This window comes from Podarcis liolepis, assembly GCF_965112155.1.
Source record: "Podarcis liolepis genome assembly, chromosome: 11".
Taxonomy (NCBI): Eukaryota; Metazoa; Chordata; class Lepidosauria; order Squamata; family Lacertidae; genus Podarcis; species Podarcis liolepis.
In genome coordinates this window covers 36,386,863-36,412,024 of record NC_139565.1, presented here as the reverse complement: position 1 = coordinate 36,412,024, position 25,162 = coordinate 36,386,863, and the positions used below count along the sequence as shown (strand labels likewise).

The following is a 25,162-nucleotide window of genomic DNA, read 5'->3' as shown; positions in this document are numbered from 1 at the left end:
TAATCCAGTGTTTGTGTGGCTGAAGGATACAGCAGAAGTACTGTCCTCTAGATGTTTTTGGGAATAAGAAATATTGGCTTCAGTCAAAACTGTTCATGTACATACAAGGAAGACACTATTGCATATTAAAATATCTATTACCAACTTGTGCTTAGAGGTATCAGTATTGGGTAAGGGAATATTCTGATACAAATTAGTAACTATTTATGAACTCCAAGTTATAACTTCTATTTTTAAACAATAATATGATAGAAATCTTTTAAAATGATGTCCAGGTGATATATGATCCCAGTATTGATAAGCAAAATGAATAAATGGTGCTACTCTATTTTCTAGAAATGTCAAAAATAGTGAGGGGATTTCTGCCATATGGAGTGAACCTCACACCCAGCAATTTCTGGGAGGAAAGATTGTATTATTGGACAGATATATTTCTCTTGGCTTGCATATTCCCCATGACTTCTTGACATACACAAGAACAAAGACACCCCTTGCCTAATGCACCAGTTAGGAACAAATTGTCAGGCCTGACCCTAAGTTTTTTAATAGGCCGAACACAAGTCCAACATAAGCAGGTGTTGAGCCTGTGGTAGATGTGAAGGGCTGGGAGCTTGATAACAGATGAGACAAACAAGAACCAAGGACCAGAGGCAGGAAGATGTGATTGTGGACAGGATGAAGGTCACATCTTGCCCAGAGGATATGATTAAATGGTTAATGAATGCCAAAGATAACCAAAATAGAGGATCAGTCAGGGAACAGAAGTATATCCATAATAAAGCAACAAGTTGCTCAGACTGAGGAGTTGGCTTGGCTTGGCAGAAAAGGTTTATAGGGTCTGGTATGTTTCCATTAGCTTTTGAGGTCAGCTGACCAGGCTGTACGATCAGCTGATAGCATCCAGACTAGCACTGTCACCTAAAGGACACCCTTGACTCACAGAACCTGGCCCTTCCCTGAGGAACTAGAACGCTGGTGGCATAGGAACGATTGAATGTATTGGAGGCTCTGGTTCAAGACTTCCCTTGACTGGCATGTTACGCAGATAATTTTGATCTTTTTCAACCAGGGAGAAACTCTACAAGATGCAAACACAGCCGAGGTGCTGAGTACTGCTGTTTTAGTCATAAGGCTGCTTCCTCTCAGAATGCAGATAATATAAGGCAGGAAACTGCACCCTTTCCTCAGGAAGAAATGGAAATCTCTCTGTCCCCTGAAACAGAAGCTGAGGAAATAATGACAGCAGTCAGTGAAACAAGTAAGTGAAATAAGACCACATGCAATCCTGTTTTGTCACAAGTTTGTCACAAGTAGAATTTTGGAGGTAGGACTATTGCAAACTCTTGGTCTTGGCACAAAAAATAAGATTAGTTTGCTGTTGAATTGTACCCTTTTTCTTTCTGCAAAGCGTGCATTTTCTGTTTACTGCTTCAGAGCCTGTGCTATTAGACAATGGTTGTCTTTAAATATTCTATGGTTTTTCCTAATTCAGTGTAGTCTAACTGTGAAAGACACTTTACAAAGCCCTGCCTTCTTCATTTATCTGATTTGCTGTATAATATAACAAATATATGTAGGATGTTGTATATCTTATGAATCCACATACATATTGGATTGGGAATGAACAGCAAAGCCAAAATAGAACATTTAATTATCTAAACATATGGTTGCAACCTGCATCCTCTTAGAGATACTGAACATATACTACACATCTGCAGTGAATCTTCCAAAATAAAGCTTATTGCTCTTTAAATAACCCATACTAAGGATATGCATTTATTGGTGGAGTGTTAAATGCTTTTGATACTGAAAGACTTAATCAGGATTTAGTTCTTAAAATGGGGAGAGCATCTGTATAGTGACATACAATATTTGTTTTAACTGAGAATCTTCTTCAGGGCATTATTGTATTTTAAAACATCTGTCTGAGCAGAGTTTTAGGCCTCCTCATGAGCAGCTTCCCTAAGGGTAACCTACCACGTTGCTTTTTGTAGCTAGAGGTGCTCACACACATGTAAACTGAAGTGTGCAAACATAATATGAGAAGGGCAACTGTATGTTTCAGTTTTCCCAGAGAAGATGCTGTTTTGTAAGAAGTGTGGAAACAGATCCAGACAATCCTATTTCTTTACTTAGAAGAGAGAGGTCTTAGAAAACTTGTAACCATTGTGGTGGATGAATGTGTGTTTATTGTTTATTTTTTAAGTGTTGCGTGCCATCCAAATCCCTGAGTGGTGGAGGATTCCAGGGGTTTCAGGCACTTATCCGGGGTTTGTATTTCTGTTTGGAAATGAGGCACAATGGAGACAGCAAAGTCTTCATGATATATGGTTTATTTACACATACTGTATATACAACCTGAGCATGCGACGGAGGGATTCACAGCATCAACACCCCAAAAGAGTCTAATTTCTCCCATAGCTGCAGCCTTGGATTCAAACATAACTCAAACATTGCTCTCAAGCGTTGCCCTGATTTTCTCTCCAGCTTGCTGCTTTACTTCTAAATTACATCACTGCAAACTCTCAGCTCTCACCTTTGTCTTTTTCTAACTACTAGGCAATCACCTCAACAGGAAACTAAACTGACTTATATTTTAACATTTGCTGGATCCAGGGATTAGAAGGGTCTCTGCACAGTGCACACAGCCTACTTCCCCCCACCCTAAACTCATAAGAAAAACCTCTTTAAAATTTGCTATATGACTCGACTTCAGTTGTGTTGGTACTTCAGTGTAGATTTGTATTCCTGTTCACTAGGTGACTGCTTATATTATTTGTTATTTATTTATTTGTTTTTTAAAATGTATATACCACCGTTCATCAAAAGACCACAGGGAGATTTCCAACATAGAACATACAAAAATAAATTATATATATATGAAAACATAACATAATATCCATACAAGAATAATAGTTGCTGCTTTTTTCTGGGGGTACTCAAGGGTACACAGTACTTCCCCCCCTCCAGAAGAAAGGCACTGGTTAAAAGTGCAGCACTCACTGTAACAACTTCATGGTGAGTACCAGCACCCTTTTTTCTAGAGGAAAAGCACTGATAACAATGTAGAGTAATAAATAATGCATAATGGTACGCAGTGCTTCTTTGGTTAAAAAAATGAGGTGCCAGTACTTAAATTGATAAAAGTGTCATGGGTGCCCACACAAAATGGCTGCCATGGGCAGCAAAAAAAGAGGTGCCAGAACTCCATGCCACTGAGTACTGCCACAGAAAGCAGAGGTGAAACTAGGTTTTGTTTCACCTGGATCAAAGACCCAGTTTGGCACACCCACCCACACATATGTGCACACATGCAGGCTGGGAGCCTCCAATTACCGTATTTTTTGCTCTATTGGACGCAGTTTTTCCTCTCCGAAAATTGAGGGGAAATGTGTGTGCGTCCTATAGAGCGAATGCAGGCTTGTGCCATAGCCGCGCGCAACCCCTCCGGCAAGGAGAGGCTGCACAGGGCTATGGCTTCTTTAGCCCCACGCAGCTTCTCCCGGCAAGGAGAGGCTGCGCGGGGCTAAAGGGGAAGCCAAAACAGCGAGCGGGATCCATCCCACTCGCTGCCTTGCCTTCTTCCATAGCTGCGCGCAACCCCTCTGGCAGGGAGAGGTTGTGTGCAGCTGGTACGCTGCTCTTTGGGGCTGGGGGGGGAAAATATTTTTTCCTTGATTTCCCCCCCTAAAAACTGGGTGCGCCCTATGGTCCGGTGCGCCCTATGGTGCGAAAAATACGGTACTTCACATTTTCAGGACTGAATCCTGGATTGCAGATATGTTCTGCTATGTTCTGATGTGCCACGACTCAAATGAAACAAATCGGTTTTTTTGGTATCTTGGTTTGAATACTTTGTCCTTTTAATTTAGAGGAAAAGGTGTTTTGGAGAATGAATAGTTAAATTAATTTTGGGGGGCAGGAAAACAAAATGCAAATGTAAAAAAAAGTTTTCCTTACAGTTTACAATATTTTGTGCATTTGGTTTTTTGTCGATGGATGTGCAGGTGTAAACAATACATGAATTCAACGATTATGTCATGGTATGGCTTTATTGCTAAATAAAGAGGTATGGAGTCAATCTGATCTGTAAATCATACTTGGATTCTCTTACGTGGAAGCTCTTTCACTGTCCTTAAATGTGCAGAAAATAATTGATTTTTTTAAGAGAGGAGGAGGAAAATATCACTCTGCACATGTGCCATGACACACTTTCCTAAATAAGTGCTGTACAAGTCCTATTGTCATGAAAACGGCAAAGAAAAAAATTGCAGTCCCCCCCCCCCCCGTCAAAATGTTGCGAGCTAGCACTGGTTGTCTTAAATATCTCACCACTTAAGAAATTGGGGGTTTAAAGCATTCCTTATACTTCATGCCAGATATTTTAATTTAGTGCATTTCATCTTTCTAACAGAGGTTCCTCACCACCTTGATTCCTCAACACCATCCAGGAGATTTCTACAGTTCAACAGCAGAGTTCTAATAAAGGATGAAGAATTTATGCCAGGCCATATAATGGATCAGTACTGGAACTTCTATGTCCATTGTGAGGGTTTTGGATTTTAAACGAAAAAATAGATAAACGTTTTCCTTCTCTATCTAGTAAAATTTAATGAGTTTGGGGAAGAGGATTGCATTGTGTTTTTTTAATTTTATTATTGCACCAAATCTTTGTTAGCATCACTTTTAAAATACAAAGGGAACCTTGTTGTGTCCCAACAGATGTAAACTGTTTGAGAGCTTTTAGTAGGAGACCAGGTGGGGGGGAAAGATTATGGGTATAGATAAGGTTGCCAACGGCTGTGTGGTTACAGTTGCTAAGCACTTTGACCTTGATATGCCTCATTATGGAAAGGAAAAGTCTGATGTGGATGAGATGGCTGAAATAAAAAAAATGGTCAGGATGGCACCTGTTGTTATTACTGAAGCACAGACTGACAGAAAATTAAAAGCATTTCAGGTGAAACAGGTGTTGAGTTGTGGTCTGAGCTACAGCCTCTGGGTCACCAATGAAAGTTTAGTCTGGTTATCTTTAGACAAGGTTGAATCAAATTGTCAGCGTCTGCCAATTTTGATATGTCAGCCCTAATTAAAGAACAGGGAACAAATGATTATCTCTAAAAAGTCTTACATTGTTGTTTTTTTCAATGGAAGACTCTTTCAGACTCAGAATCTAATTCTAAGAAAGCAAACCTTACAATACTGAACTGAAAATTGTGCTCATCTCTGTTTATACACACCCACACAGCCAATAAAGGATAATTGGTTTCAATTACTTTTGTGGCTAATGTTTATTGTTAGTGAAAGTTTTTGTAATGCAACCTGAAATCTCATTTTACCTCAAGCTTCCATTTGTAGCAGGATGAAGCTGTCTTATTTACATTTCCTATCATGGGGCCATATTTTGCTCTTTTATAAGGGGACAAATCTTAAACAGCTTTCAATGGAGCTCCACAAGTAAGTTACAACATTTTGAACCTCCATTTGAATCCCATCTGTATGAACACACCATACAGTGAAGATTTATAGAGCTTTCTTTTTCTTTTTCTTTTAATTTAAAGGAAGTACGTAATTCGTTTGGGGATTTTTCACATTGAGCTGGTCCCAGTGTAAAGCTGTTCATGGTATTGTGCGGTCTCTCTCCCCTTCCATCTCTTACAGAAAGTTGCTAGGATTAGCTGTGATTAGTGTTGGTGACACGTAACATGGCCATGGTTAAGGCCTGTTGGAGAATTAGTATGAGAGCAGGGAAGGCTTTAGAGAAGAAAGTGTTTCACAACCTCCTCCCAATATCCTAGTCACCCTAAAGTGATTGCAGTCTTTGCACTGGCCCAGTGAGATATAAAAAAACCCACACTTATTGGATTACATAAAATATCAGTATTTTATGAAATGCAGTATTTTGAAATACACAGAGGTGAAGGCTTAATTATCAGTGTCATTCAGAAATATCCACGGGCATTCAAATACAAGGCGAAAATACTTTTTAATCATTTTGATTATAATCTCTTTGAGCTTTTAAACCTGGGAGCTACTTTATACTGTGCAGTATCTTCTGGGGGAGGGATGGTGTTTGTCTTACATGTGAATTATTTCCTACTTCTTTGCTAGGGTATCTGTAGCAGATACAGCTGCCATATCCAGAGTTGAAAATGTTTTGGGGCTCTTTCATGTCAGATTAAACAACATTTTAAAGATGCAAGATGAGATTCCTTGTTAACTCATTTTGCTGAATTGCTATCAGCCACATATGGAAGAGTTTCTCTACTGATTATCTGATTGGCATATAAGCTGGTGTACGGAAGTGACTGTTGACTGGCTTAGGCAAAAAAAGATATGGGAGATAATAGAGAACAAAGTCTATGGTAAGGAAAGTTAACAAAGTCAACCCTTTGTTAGAAAGAGCGTCTAAGGTTTCAGATGTCCAAAACTGTCATGTAACAAAAAAGTAAACTAGTTTGATGAGTAAGGTACTTAAAACAATGCTATTTTAGTTGAATCTTATTTTTTTGGCCATTCAGCTCCTGTTGGACTTTAATTACACTGTACTCTTTTGTTATAACGAACATATTGCATTACCGGTTGAAAGAGAGCAGTGATTCATATTTATCTTTTGTTGCAGGAGAATATTGTACTGCCTATGAAATGTACAAAAGATTTATCTGAATATTAGATTTACTTCACTGTTCACTCAATTTGTTGTTTATGTTGTTTTCTTTGATGTAAGGCACCTAATAAATTAGGAACATGCCAACTGCAAGGCCTTGTTGCTGCATTTTTGGATTAGCTTTGTTCCTACAGGAGAACATATAATCAAAATTTGACATGATGAGTATGAAGTAAAAGCTTTGGCTCTAAGCTGGCTTTTCGGTACTAAAAAAGACAGACACCATTTGTTAAATATTGTTTCTTCTGTATTTGATTTACTAAAGTTTAAAATGTAATTACATTACCTTCTCTTTTCTTTTTGAAAGGAAAAGGGGAAACTTTGTTGTATAAATTTAGTAGATCGGTACAGTGGTGCCCCGCAAGACGAAATTAATTCGTTCCGCAATTTTTGTCGTCTAGCGAATTTTTCGTCTTGCGAAGCACGAAATCCCATAGGAATGCATTGAAAATCAATTAATGCGTTCCTATGGTCAAAAAAAGTCCAAACAAAGCCAAATTTGGTACAACAACAGTTTATTAACTGCTCTTTAAAGTCACACATACTGTAAAGAGCAGTTCAAAAATTGAAGGGAAAATAAATTAACTTTATAAACAAAACATGTCTTTGTTTTTAGACAAAGAAAACAAAGTCGCGAGACGTTTTCGTCTTGCGAAGCAAGCCCATAGGGGAAATTCGTCTTGCGAGGCAAATCGAAAACGGAAAAACCTTTCGTCTAGCGAGTTTTTTGTCTTGCGAGGCATTCGTCTTGCGAGGTACCACTGTACAAGATTTTATGGTATGAGTGGCTGCTGTTCTGGTGGGGGATAAAATTCAGATTCAGAATATAGGAGACATGTGACCGTGTCTTAGTATGCAGAGTAGCAGTCTCTTAGCACCATGGTCCAGGATTTGTTGTTACAATTCTGACAGTGTTGATTGGTGAGACTGTTTTTCAACAGTGTCACTGTAACCACAAAATCCACTAAGTTCTAGATTTCCTTTATTGGGGGAAAAATCTAATTGACTTAATGTCTTTGTGATTTCTATTTTTATTGTGTAAGCTGCTTTGAGACACCCTAGTGCAAAACTGCAGTAAATAATAAATACTGAAAAAGCATTTTTGTAATCAGTTTATTATCGCTGGTCATTCAGAACACATTGTTCTCTCTTTCTTCATCACCTAGTACTCTGTTACCTGTAACCGATACACTGGAAACAAATAAAACTAGGCCAGTATCTAATACTTCCTTAAAACCAAAGTGCCTGTTTGGGCATACTATTCTACTGTACTACATTGACTATTAAAAATTATTCATGAAATATCTGAACGTATAAAGTGCCCATTGGGTGGGCAAGCTTTTTCTGTGGAGGGCCACATTTTTCAGGGGACATCTGTTGGGGGCCACAGCCAGTGGTAGGAAGGGCCAAAACCAAAAGTGAACAGGGCCACCTCTTCTCTCTTTTTCTGCCACCTACTTTTTCTCTCTGACATTCCCCTTTCTCCATGTCCAGTCCGGCTCTCCAGGCCAGGGACAAATCACCTTTGCAAGAGATTTGAACTGATTGCTTACAGATGATTTTTTAAATTATGCCAAGATCTAAATAATGCTTGTCGCTGATCTATCCAGTCCTGTACTTGTCTATCCTTTAACTAGCTCTCTAAGGGTGGTGCTCACATTACTGTCTTGGAGCACAGTGAGATTGTTTTTTCTTTCTTTTCTGGTGCATTTCACATCTCTCTGCCTCCAGCTGTTCATACCAGCATGGCTTCATTGGTGACAATTTCATTTCTGTTGGTGTACACACCAGGGGGTGTTTATGGGCAGGGATGTCTTTACCTCGTGCAAAGGTGTTCATTCACACCTTGGCTAGAGGCAAATTACAAGCTGCTTAAGAACTGCAGCCATGGTGAAGCTAGTTTGAGAAACAACTCATCAAACAGTATTATTTTATTGAAAAGTACAGGATACATAAGCATCTTTTACAATGTCATGTGAACACATTCAAAACCCAGCACTGGAAATGCAAAAGTGCACAGTGTAAACACAGATTAGATCTCAGAGAAGAGATGAAGAGATGAGCCAGCGTCTCCACCCCCATCGTTCAGCCCGGACACTGTGATCCAGCGCAGAGGACCTTCGGGCGGTTCCCTCATTGCGAGAAGTACTGTAAGGTTACAGGGAACCAGGCAGAGGGCCTTCTCGGTAGTGGCGCCTGCCCTGTGGAACGCCCTCCCAGCAGATGTCAAAGCAATAAACAACTATTTTACTTTTAAAAGACAACTGAAGGCAACCCTCTTTAGGGAAGTTTTTAATCTCTGATGCTGTACTGTTTTTAATATTCAGTTGGAAGCCGCCCAGTGGCTGGGGAAACCCAGCCAGATGGATGGGGTATAAATAATAAATTATTATTATTATTATTATTATTATTATTATTATTATTATTATTATTATTATTACTACTACTATATACTACTTAAATCCCTTGTTTGCTAGAGACACCAGGGCCTGATTTGCTCCTGGACATTATATTGGTGGAAGTGGGGAGTCTGACTTCAGTTATACAAATGCAGCCTGAATTTAAGACCTGATCTTACATACCAGTATTTCTGCATCAAAAAAATCTCATGTTGAACCCTGTGAGAAGCTCTCTTTTATGAGCTTCAGTGTGCTGATGCTCAGTCTCTGTGCATGCAATGCACCCTCAAGCTTCTACCCATTTACTGAAGGGGGGAAATACAGAAAGGGCAAGATTCAATGACATTACACTGCATGTGCATCCTGCCTCCTAGCAAAGTGGCATTTATAGGATTATCTAATTTTAGCCTCAAAGCAACCGTGAAGACATATACACATTTAACTGTGGGAGTAAGCACCACTGAGTGCAGTGGAAACCGGAAGCTGCCTTATACTGAGTCAGACTTATTAAACTAACTCAATATTGCCCACACTGACTGGCGGCAGCTCACCCCAGCCGGATGGGCGGGGTATAAATAATAAATTATTATTATTATTATTCTCCCAGCCTTACCTGGAGATGCCAGGGATTGGACCTGGGGCCTTTGGCATGCAAACCACTGAGCTATGGAGATTCAAAGTGATGCTGATGCTGCCAACTTCTGAGTTGACAGACAACATATGGCCCAGGGGTCAGCAAACTTTCAGCAGGGGGCTGGTCCACTGTCCCTCAGACCTTGTGGAGGGGGGTCGAACTATATTTTGGAGGGGAAAAAATGAATTAATTCCTATGCCCCACAAACAACCCAGAGATGCATTTTAAATAAAAGCACACATTCTACTCATGTAAAAACACCAGGCAGGCCCCACAAATAACCCAGAGATGCATTTTAAATACAAGGACACATTCTATTCATGTAAAAGCACGCTGATTCCCAGACCGTCTGCGGGCCGGATTTAGAAGGTGATTGGGCGGATATGGCCCCCGGGCCTTAGTTTGCCTACCCATGACATATGCTGTTACATCCACTACATCTTGGGTAAGGGAAAAAGCACTTTTGCTCATGACAGGCTTAAATGCCCAACAGAGATGATGGGTAACCATTCAAGGGTTTATTTTATTTTTCACGTGTTTCACTGCTCTCCCAGCTGCATAAAAAGACCATTAAATTGTTTTTTTAATGAATATTATAATATAGACATATCCCTATCAGACATAGTAAACCACATTTTATCACTCCCCTTCAGCAATTAAAAACCTCAGCACAAGCCCAATCAAAACAAATTATCGGTTGCTGCCAGTCTAGACAATATGCGTGATTGAGGCTGCATGCCATCAAAAGCTTTCCGAAATAATAAAAAAGGAACATTGTACTTGCTACCAAGCGCTTACAAAGTATCAGCTCTGGGGGCGGAAGGTCTCCCAGGAAGGAAAGACGGAGCGATAACACGCCTCCTTATCATTTGTATGGGCATGTGGACAAATCCCAAGTTCCACTTTTCGTGACGAACAACATTTGCCTATGAAGTACGACGTCCTGTGGGAGGAACAGATTAAAAGTCCAGCTTTGCATACACACACACACAGGGCAATGGAATACTGGAAACTTTCCAAATTTGCAACTAGTGGAATTGGAAACAAGCAAGCTGATTAAAACACTCAAATAATTACTGCGCGCTCCCCCCGCCCCCGGCCACAGAGCAAAAGTTGGAGGAGCGAAAGGGGATTAACTGACTGAGGCGACATAGCCAGCCCTCGGGATCTGCCAGCGCCTGGGTTGGATTTCCTCGCCCTCCTTGCTACTCCGCAGCCGCCGCGCGCGGCCCCTTGGAGTCTCCCAAAGTCGCCTAACCGAAACCTCGGCAGCCTTAGCGCTCTGCTTTCCCAATGGGTCCGGAGCAGTCCCGAAAGAGCGCCGGATGGCAGCGCAGGATGGATGTTCCGCGCCCACCAGAGGAGGCGCGGCGCGCTTCCCCGCCCTTTCCAAACACATAAACAACAAGGCTGGTTGGGATGGGAACGAGCACGATATGGAGATTCGTTCCCAACCTCGGTCTCTGCCTATCTAGGTCGCCTAGACAGCAAACAGAAAACACGTTCCTGGAGGTGAAGCAGAAGCATTGGGGGTTCGATGCCACCCAGGATGTGGGTTGGACTGGATGACCCTCGGGGTCCCTTCCAGGCCAGCTCTAAACTTCTGTGATTATAACACTGCAGGAGGAAGAGGAAGACTGGCTTATATACATATATATAAAAAGAGAACTGTGCTCATCCTTGCGACACGTTTCCTTTATTTCGACATTTGCGTTTCGAGTTGGACTGGAACAGCCCGGCGCCTCCGGGCCAGCCAGGGAAGGCCCAGAGGGCTCCTCCCGCCTTTCCCGTCCCGTATTTCCCCCGTTACAGAAACAGGGGAGGGCAAAGGTTCGCGACAAAGTTCTCCAGCGCGCCCGTGGGACGCCGTAAGGGCTCCGTCCCAGCTCGGTAAGGAGCCTCCGGGTGGGGAGAAGGAACGGTGAGGAGCCCGTTGGGTGTTGTTGGCGGCGGAGTCTTCCTGGCTCGAGAAAAAGGGGTCACGCTGCGGCTGTTTTGGTTTCTCTTGGGCTGAGCGGGCGGCAGCGTCGCTCTTCCATGCTCAGGAGGAAGGAGGTCCCGGGCGCGGCGGCGGCGCCCCCCCCTCCTCCGACCACGTCATGGGGTCCTCTCCTTCGCGGGAGCAACAGTTCCCGCGCACTCCGTCTCCCACAGACACGCTCGCTCGCGCCCGGGTAGGTGGGGGAGGGCAGCGAGGAGAAGGAAAACTGCACGGCGGCGGCGACGGCTCTGGGTGCGCGGCCACTAAGCCAGAGGCAAACATCTGCCTGACTTCACAGCAGCCGCTGTCACCGCCGGGACAGACAGGGCCGGTGCGCTCTCGTAAGTGGCGCGTTCGCTGCTCAGGAGGGAAAGAAACTTTTAGATGTCGTCGTTGTTTGCCCGCCTTTCTTGCCTTGCTGTGAGGCAGCGGGAGGCGAGTGCCCTGAGGAAGCCGCTCGGAGTGCGGGGCGGCGGCAGTGAGGGAAGGGCGGAGGGAGGAACTGGAACTGTTTGCCTCAAGAAGGAAGCGGCAAAGGGCGGGCGCGGTTGGCTTTGGGGCTCAGGAGAAGGCGCAGCCTCTCAGCCCCTTCATTCCTCCCGCGGCAGAGCTCGGCGCCGCCAACTTGTGCAGGGACGATGCCCGGGAAGCCCCATGTCCTCTGGACAAACAGGCACGTACAGGAGGAGGGCGACTTCCGAGTAATTTCTGCCAAGTGCCTGTGGAGTTGATCGCGCGTGCCTGCCGTTCGCTTCCCCCGCTGGCTAACAACAACCCCGCGTGGAGTTGAGGCGGAGCTCTGGCAAAGAAAGCAAGGGCCGGCCGGCTAGCCCCTCCCTGAGATCTCGCTCGGATGGTTGCTTACATTCCTTCCCCTCTCAGTTGGGCATGCGAGCCTCAGTTCTTGCAGAGGAGCGAGCAGACAGGTAAGGCTGGGGCGCTTCACGTGACCGCAGGAGATGCTGCTTTCCCTTCCAGAAGCTTGCACAAGTTTCGCGTCACTCCCATCTTGCATTGTGCAAGCATCCGGCTAGCATCGAACTGAAACTTTGGCGTCCTGGGAGGGCCAGACCCGAGAGGTTGCTTGGAGTAGAGTCGTCCTCTGTGGGATGAAGGGAAGCTTGCTGCCTTTCAATGGCCAGAGGCCCTTGCGTTTATTGACCAAGTGATGGACAGACAATCAACAGGTGCAGTTCCTACTGTATATTTGTGCTTAGAGAAAGAAAAGAACTCCAGTTCTTGCTGATTCTTAATTGGTCTCTCCTGAGGTTGCTAAAGGTGCAAGTCCTCAATCTTTATAAAGAGTCAATCTCTTAAATTTTAAGGGGTCACTCAAGGGAGTTCCACTTGGCACTTTGGGTGGGGGGTGGGGGGTACTGAACTCAAGTGTGCACTGCTTCAAGCTTTCCAGCACCTGAGCGCGGTCACATGAATCCTCTGCCCACCTGTTTAAGGATTGTGTTGACAAATTGCAGACCATGTGCTACTAAGATGGCAACTTTGCATTTATTGTGCATGCAGTAACAGACCATAAGAAGACAGGTCTCTGCCCCAAGGAGTTCACAGTCTAAAATTTCACCTAGGGGAAAAACCTAGAGAATTGGCTTACAGCTTCTTACAGCTAAAATAGTGTTGATGTGTGTCTTTGGAGACTGTGAGCAGTTTTCTCAATGGAAAAGGTAACCACTCAAATCCTGCCAAAGGTGCTCCATAAAGAGAACAAAACCCAGAGGGCTAATACTGCATAGCACAGTGGACGAGAGCACTCCAGTAACAATGAATTCCCGATTTTTGTTTATCTGCCCCCCCCCCAAACCCTGTGAAAGTTCTGCACTAGATCCGGTCACAAACTAGAGGTTTTGTGCTTCCACCATAAGGTGCTGGGATGGGGTCAGGATCTCCCTGGTTCAAATCTATAATCTCAGCCCATGATCTCACTAGACTGTTTCTCAGCCTCAGCCCCCTCCCCAAATTATGGTGATCGTATTGCAGGATTGATGTATGGATTACTGAGATAATGTACGTCAAGTCTTCTGAAGAGGCTAAATATTGTTACTGTTATTTAAAATGTCATAAACAGAGGTGTCACCAAATTAAATAACCTTCCAGCACATATATACAGGGGAAGCCCACCCTTTATGCATGTTCAATATGTGTGCGACCGCACATACATGCATTGCGCCAAACTTGGAAGTGACCCAAAAAGGTCGCAAAAACATGACAAAAGGGATTGTGTTTCAAATATATTTCACTTAAACTTAATCTGTTGCCTGATTAATTTGGGGACATCTTTTTTGTTTAGTTTTTAAGTTGATGAATTGATCAGTTCAACTTCACAGTCTGAAAAAATAGTGAGGATTTTTGTTTATGGTTCATAGAAGATGATGGCCCATTTCATATGTTATGATCCATATGTTCAAAGAGCACATGTGGAAGGGCAGGTTCTGGCTGCTATCTACACCTGTTAACTGAATGTGTGAACAGGACTTCCACACATGCTGCTTTATGTACAATGAGCCTGTTCTGGAATTCAGTGAAAACACAAATTGGGAGCGAGTAGAAACTGCTGTCATTTCTACCCCTTCCCATCTATTGGTGCATTAATTACGGTACATATGAAAAGACTATTGTGTCTAAGTCTGTAATCCTATAATCATGTGCACACTGGCCAGGAAGAAAACCTATTTTCACTGAGTGGGTCACGTTTCTAAGTACATATCTGCATTTTCCAGTTTTATAAATTTCATGATTTTTGACCTCTTGATCCAAGTAGCAGTTGCCTGCCCCACGGCAGTAGTTTGTTGTTGTTTTTAGTAGAGGAGTTCTGGAGTTCTGAAGGCAAAGTCCTCCTTGTCGTAAGATAATCAAAGGCACAGGGTAATGACGTTTCTTGTTGAAAGAGCTTGACCCCTGGGCTTTATGTGTAGTGTATTGTGAGTAAAGTAATGTTCAGGGGAACTAAATAAAGAAAAGAAAAAAGGTATGCCTAGCTGTTGAGAAAAGGCAGCTGTTGTGTCATCTTTTTAAAAGCTTTCCTTAACGAGTGGAAGATGTTGTAGACAAGTTGCACAATGGAGTTGAATTAGAAGCCTCCTAATTGTGCAAATGAATTAGGAAAAAGCCAGAAAAAAATGCTTAGATAAATGGTGAGATTATGGTCTTGGATGCTTTTAGTGTGAGATTTATAAGACATGTTGGAAAGAACAAAAGTGTGCCTTGGTGGAGGATAGGCATATGGACTAGTTACTTAGCTGCAATCCTATGAATATTTAAGTGGGAGAAACCCCCCACTGAGCACAGCAGGGCTTACTTCTGAGTAAACACAGTTAGAGTTATGCTAGAGAGGTCCTTCTGACATCAAAGTTCTGTAATTCCCAAATACAACAGCAAAAGAAACGGCAGCATGCCGTCAGGCAGGGTGCTACACAGAATTGCAGTAAATATTGTCCCTTGCCTAAAAGCACTAACATAGAATATTACCATTGCAAGAGTTAGATTTTGGTAGGTAACTGTGTTTGCCTGACACAGTTGAAATATTTTTTTTTAAAAAAATTCCAGTAGCACCTTAGAGACCAACTAAGTTTGTTCTTGGTATGCACACAAAAGCTTATACCGAGAACAAACAAAGTTGGTCTCTACATTGCAAGAGTTCGTTATTTAGGTTTGTGCACAGTGAGACTTTGCTGTAATGGACAGCACTCCCCCTCTCACACCACCCAGTACAGTCCCCTCTTTTCTCCCAAAAGCTGCCCACAAGGGTTGGGGAACCCTTTGGAACAGTATATGAGGTATTGTGCAGAAGAAAGCAGTAGGTAGGCGGAGTGGGTGGATTGGCAACAAAAAATGGATGCCCTGCCCTGCTTCACACAAACACAAGCACTTTCCACTGCTGCACCACCAACAATGGATCACACAGACTAGGCTTTGCAATTTCCTGTAAAATGACTCTGGTTTATGTCCTTCTCCAATGCTTGCAAGTTATTACCCAAGTGGCATTTTTAACTTGGTGTGGTTAAATGGATTGAATTTTAGACTTGGGAACCATGGACTCATTAGGTAGTCGTTACCTTGACAGCTTCAGATTCCCACCTACAATTTTGCTAAGTTGAGAGCATGGACAAGTCAACAACTGCAATGTGCTTTTGGATATCAAGAGTACTTTGCAACATAAATGATTTGGCATTGAAATATTTTTCCTATCTGGAACTTAAAGTTAACTTTTCTGATGAACGGTCCCTATAATAAAAGGGCACGGGTGGCGTTGTGTTTTTTAACGCACCATGAACTGAACATCCAAGACTGTCACCTAAGTCTAATTAATTACTGCTGTTAACCATAATTGATTCAATTAATCACTTCCTGGCTTTTGAAACTTCATAATTTTAATTGTAACTTGTCACTTGGAAAGGACGCATGCAATCTGTGTTAGAATAATTTTCACACAGATACAAATTCATATACACCACCAGCTTTACTTTGCCACTAGAAGATGAACCATGGAATTAAAAAACAACAATCCTGCACTGTATATCACTAGTATTTCAGTGACTTCAGCTGAGTAACTGTGAATTATAGACCTTTGCTTTGCTCCCATTCTTTCATTTTCAAGTGACTCCACTGTCTACATGAAGCTGCTTCACTGGTCTGTCGCTAGTCCAGCAATATCTGTTTGTAACTGAATCTCCAGGGTCTATCTCAGCTCAGAAGCCTGACATCTTTTTAACAGGAATTGCCAGGGATTTAACATGGATCCTTGTGCATTCAAAGCATGTCCTACCACTGAGCTGTGGATTGCTTCTTAATGCCCCTATAGCTGTGCTTTTAATAGCAGCTTAATGTGCACACATTAGCAGGTGATAAAGTTTCTCCATGTTGTTAAAAAGCTTTGCCTGATGATTTTGCACATCAAACACAAGAGCAGATTAGGTTGTTTTTCTTCTTCTGCTCAATTCCTAGCTATGAACAAAAGTAGAAAAAGATTTCAGTTCATTTGTGGTAAGTGGTAAGATGTAGCTGGATACTTCTTGTATGATAATTTGAACTTTAAGTAAATCTTAATTACTGTAAACCTCATCTTAAAAAAGAACTGCTATTATAGCCCATAACTAGGTGCTAATTACATTTTTGCTGTTGTCTGCTAACATCCCTGTGTTCTGACCTGCAGCACTGACACACTCAGTTTCCATTGCCAAATCTTTTTTTTTTTTTCAAAGTAAGAATTGAGCTGAATAAAGTTGCACACAGTCTTTGTAAGCAAAGACCCTAAATTTTCAGGAAAGTCATATTTGTCATTTGCAGACCTTAACTGTATTCTTTGGCTTTGCACTATTTGAAATCTGTATGCTTAACAATCTAGGGTTGCAGTCCTGTACAGTGGTACCTCGGTTTACAAACTTAATCCGTTCCAGAAGTCTGTTCTTAAACTGAGGTGTGCTTTCCCTAATGAGCCCTCCCACTGCCGGTGCCCTTCCACTGTTCAGATTCTGTTCTTAGACCGAGGTAAAGTTCTCAAACCGGGACACTATTTCCGGTTTTGCAGGGTTTGTAAACTGAATCGTTCTTAAACCGGACTGTTCTTAAACCGATATACCACTGTACATACTTCCCTAGGAGTAAGTTCATGTGACTTCAGTGGAACATACTTCTGGATAGACATGCATAGAACAGCACTGCTGGGATGGCATTAATGTAGTTACCACTTTTTGAGAACCAGAAGATTTCTCTGAAATAGTGGTGTGTGAATGGAGGAGGGGGAGTAACATAGTATTACACAGAGCTGTAGCTACAGGAGTGGGAGAGCTATCCGGGTTTTTTGCCCCGGGTGAAGCCTCCAAAGGGGTGCCATTGAGGCTCCCAACTTGTGTGTGTGTGTATGGAAATGTATGTGGTGTGTGTGCCAAACTGGGTCTTTGACCCGGGTGAAATAAAGCCTGGTTTCGCCCCTGGTATTATGCCTCACATTGAACAGGAGGGCTTTTGAGAGTGAGGATGGAACCACGCATTGCAAGGGAAACAGGATTCCAAAAGTGGAGCAAGCAAGAGGTGGGTGCTTAATCCTTTCCCCATCTGCTGATTGTATGTTGTGAATGCTTGCCAAGCAATTTTTAATCTCCTGTTCTCAAGCTGGGATTCCAAAACTAGAGACAAACCTGACCGATGAGGGAGAAATCAGCCAGTGGTGGGGGTTTTGCAGGTACAAGAGAGTACAGATTCACATCCACTCCAGACATTTAGAGCACAGTGACTTCCCACAAAGAATCCTGCAGTTTGCTAAAGGTGTGTGGAACTGTAGCTCTGTGGGAAGTAAACTATGGTTCCTAATGTTCTTTGGGAAGCTTTGTGCTTTAAATGTATGGTATTAAGGGCAGTTCGAAAGCACATCAAAGTGCAAGTAGATAAATAGGTACTGCTCCGGCGGGAAGGTAAACAGCGTTTCCGTGCGCTGCTCTGGTTCGCCAGAAGTGGCTTAGTCATGCTGGCCACATGACCCGTCATAAAACTTTCATTCCATTCGCCGATGTTTCCACCAGTCCTCTCTTTGATCAGTAATTCATTTCCACACAGTTCTTGATCTCCTCCTTGTGATTAGTAATTTGCAACAATCCTTCTCTCTGGAGGGGAGGGTTATTAGTACTCACATAAGACAAAAAAAAGAATAGTTTTTTCCTCCCCCCCCTTTCCGTTTCACTCCAACATACCAAACTTTTAATGATGATTCTTCACTTGATTTATTGTCCAGCCCGTTGCTCCGCTCACAGAGATCCCATTAATCAGCAGTCTTCACTCACTTGGTGTATGTGCATTAGCTTCTTTCCAATTATATATTTCCAATTATATATTTCGAGCTAATGCAAACCAGTGCGCGATTAGAGACAGCGTCAGGGAGAGCCGACTTCACCCGAGGGCTTCATGCCAAGTGCCCACACCCCCTTCTTTCGAATCCGGGGGTGAATTATGGACACAGCTGGCAAGGCAGTCCCCCCCATTCCCTTGGGGGGGGCAAGGGAGGCTGCATACTCCCATATCAGCCTCTTAATTACCTCGTGTGGGTCAGAGAGGTGTTATTGTTGGCCATCTTCCAGTGCTTCCCCTGGTGGCCCCCCTCCCCTCCATCCCTTTAAAAAGTGCTGCAGAATTTTTCACTTCCTGTAAATTCTGAACCAAGCACAAAGGAAGCCTTATATAGAGTGTTGCTATGACTAGTAACCATAGCTTTGCCATCTATGATTTTTTATTTTTAAAAAACTCCTTTAAAGCCATCTATATAGTGACCAAGGGACGCAGGTGGCGCTGTGGGATAAACCACAGAGCCTAGGACTTGCCGATCAGAAGGTCGGCAGTTCGAATCCCTGCGACGGGGTGAGCTCCTGTTGCTCGGTCCCTGCTCCTGCCATCCTAGCAGTTCGAAAGCACAAAGTGCAAGTAGATAAATAGGTACCGCTCCGGTGGGAAGGTAAACAGCGTTTCTGTGCACTGCTCTGGCTTGGCAGAAGCGTCTTACTCATGCTGGCCACATGACCCGGAAGCTGTACGCCGGCTCCCTTGGCCAATAAAGCGAGATGAGCGCCGCAACCCCTGAGTCAGTCACAACTGGACCTAATGGTCAGGGGTCCCTTTACCTTTTATGAAGTGGTACAAGAGTGTAGGGACGCGGGTGGCGCTGTGGGTAAAACCTCAGCGCCTAGGACTTGCCGATTGCATGGCTGGCGGTTCGAATCCCCGCGGCGGGGTGCGCTCCCGTCGTTCGGTCCCAGCGCCTGCCAACCTAGCAGTTCGAAAGCACCTCCGGGTGCAAGTAGATAAATAGGGACCGCTTACCAGCAGGAAGGTAAACGGCGTTCCGTGTGCTGCGCTGGCTCGCCAGATGCAGCTTGTCACGCTGGCCACGTGACCTGGAAGTGGCTGCGGACAGCGCTGGCTCCCGGCCTATAGAGTGAGATGAGCGCACAACTCTAGAGTCAGGCAAGACTGGCCCGAACGGGCAGGGGTACCTTTACCTTTACCTTTACAAGAGTGCTGTAAGCATGGGTGGAGAGCTAGATAAGGATATGAATATGCCCACAGGCTTCCTATTCCTTTTAATCGCTCTGCCAAGATTCAGGCGTGCATTTAGGTGAGGGTGAGAGAAAAATGCAGTCTTCCATATGCCCTGTGATCAGTCTCTGTGCCCATCAGGGGATCAGGTCCTTTGTCAGTTTGTTTAATTTATAATTTGGGGAGAAATCTAAATATTAAAAACCTTCTTTCCTTCTGTTTGTAAACCGAGTGAACACGTAGGACCTTCAATAAAATGTTGCAGGGTGGCATCTTCATATATCTGAAGGGCTGTCACATGGGAAGCAAGCAAGCTTGTTTTCTGATGGTCTAGGGGGTAGGACCCAAACTCATGTATTCAAATGAAAGGAGGCTTCAACTAAACATTGGGAAGAACTTTATTATGGTAAGACCTGTGCAAGTAGACAGTGGGAACGGACTGCCTCCTTCATTAGAGAAGTTTTTAAACAGATGTTTGTCAGGGATTCTTTAGCTGTGATTCCCGCATTGTAGGGGGTGGACTAGATGACCCTTGGGATCCCTCTCCAGTTCTATGATTCAATGAATCCTCTTGCTTTGGGTTGCAGCCAGAGAGCCACACTGCCTTTCAGGATACTTCATTCCATTACCACCCCCCTCTGCTTTTCCACATCACAAAGAATCTGCCAGCATTCTGTGGCCATTAAGTATTCTTAGTCCTCATCAGGCTGATTTTGAGCCACTTCCCCAATTTTTAAAAATATTTTTGCAAATGTTAGGGTTTCTCAATAACCTCCCTTAAGTGTGCAGATGTTGCTATTTTGGCAACGTAAAAAAAAAAAAAGGCATTTGGAGAATAGAGTTCACTGTTCCTATATATGATTGGCTGTCTGAAGGAATTAAGGGATATGTTGCAGAAGAAAATTCTTAACTGTTAATTAGTTGATTATCCGAATGAAATTGCCCATTTGAAGGAATCAAGGGACAACTTAATCATTAATAATGGAAATGAACCAAGAGACTGTTGTAGTCATGGCAGTAATCTTTTCCTATAGTTAATTGAATATTGCAAATTGATTTATGATCATAAAGGTTTAATTAGATTTGAGTAGTGGAAACAAGAAAATAGATTCATATTTTGTCTCAAGGAGGCTGAAAACTGGAAAGCAAATGCAGGCAATGATGTAAATTATAGTTCTTAATTTAAAAGAAGTAAAGAAATTTTGCAACCAGGATGATATTTTTAAAATGTTTTAAAATACTTTTTGCTGATATTTTTAAATATTTCTTGTAAACTGCTTTATATTACAATCAAGTGGCATATAAAGTTTGTTGAAATAAAATAGGCACACAGCATGGTTTCTTCCTGCTTTTCTTATACCCCCATAACTTACGATTTCTGTTACTCTTCTTATTTTTTATTTTTTGTGTGTTTTCAGCACTAAACAAATAATAAACATTTTAAAAATAATAATAATAATGCAATGTTAAATTTAAAAGTTAAGATTTAATGTTAGCATGGTGTCAGCTTGTACAAGTAACTGTGACAGAAGGAAACTTTAGTCTAAGACAAGCCAGATACTTTTTTTTTATTTGTCTAGGGAAGGGTGAAGAAAAAAATTCTAAAAGCTGTCTTATGCAACATAATCCATCATGCTCCTTGAAACACCAAAACAAAGATACTAATGATAGGCTGCCAGGTTGAAATTCCAGTGCGAGTCGCAGAGAAGTTGAAGTATCCAAAAAAATAGATGCTTGTTTCTAAAAGGCATAAATGTTATGTGGTATTGACCAAATGATGAGGAAGCAGTATTTTTCAAGGCTGCAGTGTGTATACACTATCCTAAGAGTAAGCTCCATTATACTCAGTGAGACTTATGAGTAGATGTGCGCAATTCAGAAAGTAGAAAACTGGATTGAATGAAAAGTTACAGTTGCTGAAAACTTCAGAAGTGTGTTCTATACTGTTATACAAAACTAATGAAAACAGAGAACACTGAGGTATTGCCTAAAGCATCGCAGCAGCACCCCAGGCATGTTTACTCAGAAGGAGTGACTCCCACTGAGTTCAGTTGGACTTACTCCCTGTTAAGTGTGTTTAGGGTTGCAGCCTTCTTGGCAGATAATTACTTGGAGATTTTTCAATCCATAGTGTTCCCACAGTGGCTGACCATATGCCCATGGAAAGCCTGCAAGCTGGACATAAGAAGAGTTTGGATTTGATATCCTGCTTTATCACTACCTGATGGAGTCTCAAAGTGGCTAACATTCTCCTTTCCCTTCCTCCCCCACAACAAACACTCTGTGAGGTGAGTGGGGCTGAGAGACTTCAGAGAAGTGTGACTAGCCCAAGGTCACCCAGCAGCTTCATGTGGAGGAGCGGGGAATTGAACCCGGTTCACCAGATTACGAGACTACCGCTCCTAACCACTACACCACACTGGCAACAGCACTCTGCCCACATGCAATTCCCAGCAACTGGTATTCAAAGATAGCTTTGACTTCCATGAATTTGTCCAATCCCTTTTTAAATCATCCAAGTGGCTGGTTATCGCTGACCTACTGTGGGAGTGAGTTCCATTGTTTAGCTGCAGTGCATGAAGAAGTACTTTCTTTTATATATCCTGGATCTTCCAGTGTGGATGTCCACGATTTCTAGCGTTATGAAAAGGAGAAAAACTTTACTCTGCCCACTTTCTTCATAATTTTCTAAACCTTTGTTATGTCACTTTCCCCTCACCTTTTCTCAAACTGAGAAGCCCCAACCCTGCAGCCTTTCCTCATAGGAGGTTGCTCCGTCTTATTATTTTGTTTGCCCTTTTCCAAACTCCTTCCAATTCCACAGCACTGCTTTTTAGGGATGCGGGTGGTGCTGTGGGTTAAACCACAGAGCCTAGAACTTGCCGATCAGAAGGTTGGCGGTTCGAATCCCCGCAACAGGGTGAGCTCCCGTTGCTCAGTCCCTGCTCCTGCCAACCTAGCAGTTCGAAAGCACGTCAAAGTGCAAGTAGATAAATAGGTACCGCTCCAGCGGGAAGGTAAACAGTGTTTCCGTGCGCTGCTCTGGTTCGCCAGAAGCGGCTTAGTTATGCTGGCCACATGACCCAGAAGCCGTACGCCGGCTCCCTCGGCCAATAAAGCGAGATGAGAGCCGCAACCCCAGAGTCGGCCATGACTGGACCTAATGGTCAGGGGTACCTTTACCTTTAACCAGAACTGTACACAGAACTCCAAATGTGGCCACACCATAGATTTGCATAATGCCATTATGATATTGGCAGTTTTATTTTCAATTCCTTTCCTAATGATCCCTAGCATGGACTTCGCCTTTTTCACAGCTACCACACACTGGGTCAACATCTTCATCGGCTATCCAGTCTGACCTCAAGGTCTCGTTCCTGGTCAGTCATCGCCAGTTCAGACCCCATGAACATGTGACCTTAAGGTTTTTTGCCCCAACATGCATCACTTTACACCTGTTTACATTGAATTCCATTTGCCATTGCACTGCCCATTCACTCAATTTGGAGAGGTCCTTTTGAAGCTTTTCTTACCATCTCCTTTTGTTTTAATGACCCTGAACAATTTAGTATCATCAGCAAATCTGGTGACCTTGCTACTCACTCCTAACTCTTGATCGTTTATGAACAGGTTAAAGTTGCAGTGCCAATCCTTGAAGGACTCCATTTGGAGAACTGTCCATTTGTTCCTATTCTCTGCTTCCTGCTACTTAACCAATAACTGATTCACAAAAGGACTTCTATTATTCCATGATGGCTAAGCTTACTCAGGAGTCTTTGATGAAGTTCCTTGTTGAAAGCTTTTTGAAAGTCGAAGCACACCTTGCCTCATCACAATCCGTGTGCTACTTCATGTAAAAACTCAGAAATGTCTTTGTTGCACCATACAGTAAAATGTAGGCCAGAGCCATTGTCCACATGATGTATTTATGTATTTGAAGTCTAAAAGCTATTTCCCAAAGTAGAGTTCACAGTGGCATTCAAAATTCAGATTGTTATGTCAGTGCAGGAAACTATTTTAAGACATCTTAACCCCCTTTTTCTTTGGCCTTGACAGAAAGAAGTGTTTTTCCTTCATACTTGCATAGAATGGCTGCATACCTGAAAAAAGAGAATGGTCTAGAGCAGAGCTGATACAAATATGGGAAAAAACTATTTGGATGTAACCCATCAGTTTACATGGTGACTGCAAAGTATCCTACAACCCAGCACAAAGGGAACAGGATACAGAGAGATACAAAAGGTAGGTCTACAAATGCGGTGGGTCTAAACTCTCTAGAATCCTCTTTGAAATTGAAGTTGGAATATACATCAGACAGCTTTCTGGGTCATGTGGCCAGAATGACTACACCACTTCTGGTGCAACGGGTCACTGTGACGAGTGCCCAGCACACACGAAACACTGTTTACCCTCCTCCTGCCGCAGCGGTACCTATTTATCTACTTGAACTGGTATGCTTTTGAACTGCTAGGTTGGAAGAAGCTAGGACAGAGCAACAGAAGCTCACCCCGTCACATGGATTCGAACAAAAAAATGCCCCGGCGCCAGGATAGCACCTGATGTTTTCACCATCTGGAGGTGCATGCCTGGGGATCCTTGGATCTTGACTGTTTTCCCACACTAGCAACACATCCTATAGAATTCTCTCTGTTATATTTTATCTGCACAATCAGAATGAATTTCAGGAACCAAAAAGCTGTATTGAAAAATATGACTTTCAAGTCGTCTGGCCCAAAAAAGGCAACTAAGCATTATGTTGTGGTGAGGTTAACCCTGGTTTAAGGAGCCATTTGGCACCTAGCTGAGTTTCTAACACTGCTTCTGTCTGCTGCATGTTGCTTTTCTTGAAATGAAACCAGCATGTCCAGGCTCATGACAGCAGGAATAAACCTGTTTGGGGGTGACTCAGAGATGTTTGGAAACAACAGGAAGGCGAGCTAACAGGTTTGAATTTTGTTGGCCCATTGTGAGTAAACACGCAATTAGGAGAGGAAAGTAGCTATGTGGAGGCTTCTTGTTAACTGAAAGTTAGCTCTATAAGCAGAACCCCTTATAGTTCTGGTATATTGCCTTTACATGGAAGTTTCCTGTGTCCAGTGCTGCATTGGGAACTCCAGAATGCTTACAGCCTGTGCAGTGAGCCATTCGTGCAGGGAGGAAAGAGTGTATGACTCAATTTCCTTTGTTTTGTATAAATCCCAACAGGGAAAGGCCAAACTATAGGCTTCCTCAGCCCTCAGTCCTTGGTAAACTTGCATGACTACAGCACAAGCATATTAGTCATGCCCTTGAAATGAATAAAATTGGGTAGGCCAAGGAAGCAAAAGAACCATAATGGTAATAATGAAATTGGAAGATGACATGCTTAGCTCTAGAGTTGCGAGGCTTTCCTGTTAGTATTGCCAATCCCTGAGTGTCAGTGTTGAGACCTTGTAAGGGCTAAAAGT

At 43.0% G+C, this 25,162-nt stretch overlaps 2 protein-coding genes and 1 long non-coding RNA gene across 17 annotated transcripts in view; 2 read left to right on the top strand and 1 right to left on the bottom strand.

Annotated features, from left to right (window-relative positions):
• The window catches only part of ANKRD31 (ankyrin repeat domain 31), a 54,919-nt gene extending 47,156 nt beyond the window's left edge, over positions 1-7,763 (top strand). For all 10 annotated transcript variants that reach the window (XM_083465151.1, XM_083465154.1, XM_083465152.1 and 7 more), the window contains 3 exons: positions 1,070-1,258; positions 4,415-7,004; positions 7,423-7,763. In XM_083465151.1, the coding sequence (XP_083321277.1) occupies positions 1,070-1,258; positions 4,415-4,566 (341 nt within the window). In that variant the 3' untranslated portion in view covers positions 4,567-7,004; positions 7,423-7,763. The remainder of the gene's footprint in view (positions 1-1,069; positions 1,259-4,414; positions 7,005-7,422) is intronic.
• Positions 7,764-7,766: 3 nt separating this feature from the next.
• Positions 7,767-12,667, bottom strand: LOC310688740. The gene is made up of 2 exons (XR_014517119.1): positions 9,109-12,667; positions 7,767-8,737 (listed from the first exon to the last, which is right to left on the bottom strand). It is a non-coding gene; the product is annotated as an uncharacterized lncRNA (long non-coding RNA).
• The window catches only part of GCNT4 (glucosaminyl (N-acetyl) transferase 4), a 26,081-nt gene continuing 12,406 nt past the window's right edge, over positions 11,488-25,162 (top strand). The window contains exons 1-2 of one of the 6 annotated variants that reach the window (XM_083465416.1): positions 11,488-11,590; positions 23,772-23,957. Coding sequence is in view for 1 of the 6 variants with exons in the window: in XM_083465412.1 (XP_083321538.1) it covers positions 12,570-12,607 (38 nt within the window). In the remaining 5 variants the exon portion in view is untranslated. Of the gene's footprint in view, positions 11,622-11,889; positions 12,023-12,470; positions 12,608-12,742; positions 12,869-23,771; positions 23,958-25,162 lie in introns of those variants that run through there. The other 5 variants (XM_083465417.1, XM_083465415.1, XM_083465413.1 and 2 more) reach the window with 5 other exon arrangements.